The sequence below is a fragment of the Myotis brandtii genome, unplaced genomic scaffold, assembly GCF_000412655.1.
Source record: "Myotis brandtii unplaced genomic scaffold, ASM41265v1 scaffold174, whole genome shotgun sequence".
Taxonomy (NCBI): domain Eukaryota; kingdom Metazoa; phylum Chordata; class Mammalia; order Chiroptera; family Vespertilionidae; genus Myotis; species Myotis brandtii.
The window spans coordinates 1,641,813-1,646,800 of NW_005356437.1; the positions used below are offsets into that span (position 1 = coordinate 1,641,813).

A 4,988-nucleotide genomic window follows, 5' to 3' on the forward strand; every position below is an offset into this window, starting at 1 on the left:
GTGTTTTGCAAGCTCCAGCTTCTGGTTATACCAGGTGCCCTTGCCTTTTTCTCCAAGGCCCTTCCTCTACTTCCTTCAGCACCCTCTCCCCGTGTGTGCCCTTCTTGCTCCTGTCTGGTGCTTGCCAGATTAGAATGGATGTTCCAGTCATCTGCTAGCTCTGCCTCCATCTGTCAGTCTGCTGGGGTGCAGATTCCTGTACCCTCCCTTGCTGCCAGCTGAGTTCAACTCAAATTGTCTATCTGGGCAAGAGATGCTAAGGGGGAATAAAACCCAGTCTGCCCTTAGGGAGCAAGTTACAATTCCGGGAACTAGCCACTGCCATACACTAAGTGCCATGCAAGAGATTCCAGCCCACACTCTATTCTCCTGGTCTGGCTGGCACTTTCTAGCCCTTAAAATTACACAGAAGTCCATAATTCTTCAAAAGGTGTGTGCTGTTTTCCTATGAAGTTGGCAAGTAGAGTCAGTCTCTGCCACGTCCTTGTAGCTTACAGAGAGCCAGGGGCACACCGACTGGGCACAAAGCATGCCCGTGGAGCTCGCACTTGCTCAATGACAAATGTTCCTGTGCTTCCAGGAGAAAAAATGTTGGTATTTGAAGGCTGCTCAGAACTGCCAGAGTCTGTATAATATTTAGAGTTAGGAATCTTTAGAACGTTGGCTCACAATAAAAAATTGCCTCATACCTAAGTTTAAGAAAAGCTGTTTTAAAGCTCCACTTACAACACTTGACCCGTTCAAGCACTATCACTTATACACAAAAAGCTTCCACATTCTGGCAAATGTTACTATCACATGAGTAGAAATGGCCAGGAGAGGCCATGTTCAGACTTCAGACATCATCAACATGCTGCTCTTATGTGCCCTTGAGGATCCGGTACAGTAGGCTCTCGGTCCCCAGGAGGTGCCATGCAATAGCTTTTTTGAACATTTCCTTCAGAAGTGAAAACGTCTCTTATAGAAAAGACGAGGAATGTCTGTGTGGATGACACTAACCTGATATTTGGTAGGCCCATCTGAGGTAAATGCTTTTATTAACCTACTAGTGGCCCAGTGCATGGATTCGTGCACATTGAAAGGAAATTAATTAGAAGATGTTTATTTTTAAATTTCCAGTGTGCGTCATACGTACCGGTTGGTCAGTCGGTCGGTCCGATGGACAAATAGTCAGCCACTTAGCCTTTTATATATATAGATGAGCTGTGTCTGTGGTTAGTCAAGAAGACACAATCACATACAATAGCCAAAAAATGCATTGAAAAGTTGATTGATTTGGACACCATGACATGAGCTAATTTTTCTAGTGTATTTTGTCATACACATCTAGCACTTAGCAGTTGTTTGGTAAATATTTGCCAATTGAATGAATGAAAGAAAAACCTTTCCCAAAGGTTGTTCCTCACCCAACACAAATGGTGTGGCCTGCCGAAAGGAGAGGAGGCTCAAAGAGTTCCCTGTAGGGACGCCAGTTCAGGGCTCTGTCTGGGTACAGGGAGAGTCTCCGTGATACGGCCCCCGGGGAGGAAGGTCCACGTCGGAAAGCCACACCCTGCTGTCCCTCTCCAGTGGATCTTCTCTCTACCATGCGGGATCTTCCAGGACTCCCCTCCTGTAAGTACAGGAGAAGGACACTCTCAGCTGGGGTTGAGAACAATTTTAGATTTTAGAACAATTTTTCCAATATTTTTTACCATGACCCACAGCAGGTAAACATTTTATTTTGTGAACCAGGAAGACACCAACCAACATATTATTGGACAAAGTTTCACAATACAGCAGTTACCCTTAATGTGTGGGATGAGCTGATTTATCAATTCTATTCTTGCCCACTCCTTTCCATTAAAGAAAAATGTGACCCACTCCACTGATTTCACAATCCACTAATGGGTGAGACCAGCATTTTGAAAACAATGGTACAGTGATCCGCTAGAGGGATGGGCGCAGGCACTCCATCTCAGGGACCCTGCAGTGAAGGATCCTGCACCACACCCACACCTGCAGACACTCTTACATCACAGGAAAGTCTGATGTAAATCCTTTTCTAGAATCGGAACAAGAAACAAGAAAGCTCCTAGGAGAGGACTTTACTTCTATACCTAAACTATTATACTATAAATAAAATATCAGTAAGGCTCTTTTTAAAATATATATTTTTATTGATTTCAGAGAGATAAGGAAAGGGAGAGAGAGAAACATCAATGATGAGAATCATTGATCAGCTGTCTCCTGCACACCCCCAACTGGGGATGGAGCCTGCAACCCCGGCATGTGCCCTGACAGGGAATCAAACCCTGACCTCCTGGTTCATAGGTTGGCATGCCAGCTGGGCATCAGTAAAGTTCTTAACTGTGACCTTCCACAGGGAAGAAGCCACTTTTGACTGCCCAGACAGGAACTCTGTGAGTAGAAAGATTTTTCAAATAATCCTCGAAAATCTGCGGAACAGAGTTTAGGGACTGCTGCTGTCTGCTTCTTCCACTAGCTAAGGGGACTTGGAGGCAACACTGTACTTGGCTAATCAAGTGACAAAGCAGAACTTTGTGGGCACGTTGAGTGACCCTTGTTGATAGATTCACTTGGTTGTAGTTTACAACCAAGCAAGTTGTGCCTTCCCACCTCCAGGGGGCACCATTCACACAGACTGCATGTGAGTGAGGCCCTCTGGAGACAGGTTTATATTTTAATAAACTGTAAAAAATAAAACAAGGTTACAGAGTTGTTGGTCAGAATGTCCAACACATTCTCCTTCACCCTGGACTACATCCGCTGACTTGTGTTTTTCACGAGTGGGAGTGGGTATAGATCTTAAAGATTGCGAATAATCTCCCTGTTCTGATTTTGTAATAATCAGGGCAGGCTACACATTCGCTATATTAAGACCAGCATGTGTGCCCAGACCTAGTTCTTTCCCTGGGTCTGGTTTTATAAATGCTGGTGATAAACCAAGTCTGATTTATATGATGCATCTTGAGTGGTAAATGCGTGACTCCAGGTGACTTTGATCAACCTCAGGAAATGACAGCACCGCTAGCGCAGTAAGATAACCACGGCTAATTTCAGGATTACCGCCAGCTGCTGTTAAATGAGTTGTAAAATTGTTTTATTTTTAAAATAAAAGATCTTAAAGATTGGAGTTCTTAAGACCCATCAGTTCCTATTTGGGAAATCTAAGACTCAGTTTTATCACTACTAAAGCAGTAATCATGACAACACTTAGCCACCAACCTGAGGCAAATAAAGTGTATTAAAGCTCTTTATAAATGTCCGGAAGCCAGGTCTTGCTGCAGCTTCTTGCCCTCAGGCTTCCTGCCTGAGTTTGCTACCTCCTGGTCTGATAAGTAGGTTGCAACAGTTGCTTATGCACAGTAGTTCGGCAGGAAGGCACTGTGCCTAAACTTTATGATTTGGTCTGAGCCAGGAGAGAGGTAGGGCTCTGAACATTGAACTCAGCCCAGAATTCCTTTCACTTGCTTCTAAAAACTTTTGCTGCCATAAATAGGCATTAAATAATTTCTTGAATCAATACTGTCATTATCCTGGGTTCCTTGTATATGCATCATAACATTTATTTACAAAGCATAAAAACAAAATACACCTTTGATCTCAAAGGCAACCATTTTTATTGCAGCATCTCTCTGTATCTTACGAACTGTAAAATGAACAACCATATTCCCAAAGACCAGGAGAATGAAGACGTGTAAAACCTCCCGAGAGCACATTTCGTGATTGGAATTTCATGAGGCTAAAATGAATGTCTCTGAGGAGGTATGTGAAAGGAAAACTAGAAAGATTGGTACACTTTTTGTATCTTGATTGAAAAAAAATTATGCTAATAAAGTTACTGGCCAACTTACAAAATGTGCACCGCTTTTTCTAATTCTTCCTAACAGAGTCGTTTCCCCTTTCAGTCCTTATGGTCCTACAGACCTGTTTTCTCCGAAGTCCCAGAACTGTGGGAGGAGGCGACTTGCTTGGCCATGCTAGCGGCAGGCGTCCGCAGGCTAGTGCTGGTCTCGGTGTAGCCAGCCGAGTCTCCTCCCGTGGTCCCCTCTGTGTTTCTGTTCCTACAGACACCTCTCTGTGCCGGCTGTCTCCCTCGAAGTAGCTTCCAGGCCGCGGCTCTATACTTCTTTGAAATGAGGTTGTAGAGGATTGGGTTAATGGATGCACTTAGATAGAAAAGTTGCAATGCAACAATGTTAAAGTACTGAGAAAAGTACATCATCTGAGAATCTTCCGTGTTTATGTAAATGATTCTGCCAACGTGGAAAGGCAACCAGCAAACTATAAATGACAGAACCACCACCACTGCAAAACAAGACACAGGCACCGGATTAGCTAAAGCATTTAAAAACGAACAAGGGTCCCCAAGAAACCATCGGAAGTAATAAGTAACAGCAAAACAAATTAGATAAAACCTTGACCTAACCAAGTCCCCAGCCTATCTATATTTGCTTTAAAGTTGCATATTTGGCTAATATATGTGCTACTAAGGCTGGACATAAAGCAGAAGGAGCAATTTCTATTAAGCTGACAGGCTCCCTTCCACACAGCCACTCAACGACATGTTCTCTGCTTTCCGCTGAAAAGAATTCTGCAACGCGTCTTTTATGTATGTATTTATTTATTGTTATGGGCATGGTTCACTTTAACCTTCAGGAAAACTTAGCATTAAGTAAAGACATTTTAGCTTAACGTGATCTACCCTGTCTTCTCAAGGATACTGTGAGAACCCCCATCTGCGGCCTCCAACAGGGACATCTAAGAGCCTCCAATTCCTGTCCTCGGGCCAGCAGCTCACGGATCCCAGCGGCTCTGAAAACTACTGCTGTTTACAGGACCTGGTAGCCCACCCTCAGGGCCGCCCCGGGGGCCCAGGAGCGGAGGCGCCAAGGGCTGGGAGACCAGCGGGTTGGTGTGTGTGGAACAGACGTGGCGCCACTTACGCAGGACGCGGACCGTCTGCCGGTGGCCCCGTTCCCGCC

General features: G+C 44.6%; 1 protein-coding gene across 1 annotated transcript in view; it reads right to left on the reverse strand.

Annotated features, from left to right (window-relative positions):
* Positions 1-1,428: 1,428 nt before the first annotated feature.
* Positions 1,429-4,988, reverse strand: part of MLNR (motilin receptor) — a gene marked incomplete at its 5' end in the record, with an annotated part of 4,277 nt that continues 717 nt past the window's right edge. The window contains 3 exons of the mRNA XM_014537232.1: positions 1,429-1,612; positions 3,931-4,311; positions 4,950-4,988. Of these exons, the coding sequence (XP_014392718.1) occupies positions 1,446-1,612; positions 3,931-4,311; positions 4,950-4,988 (587 nt within the window). The remainder of the gene's footprint in view (positions 1,613-3,930; positions 4,312-4,949) is intronic.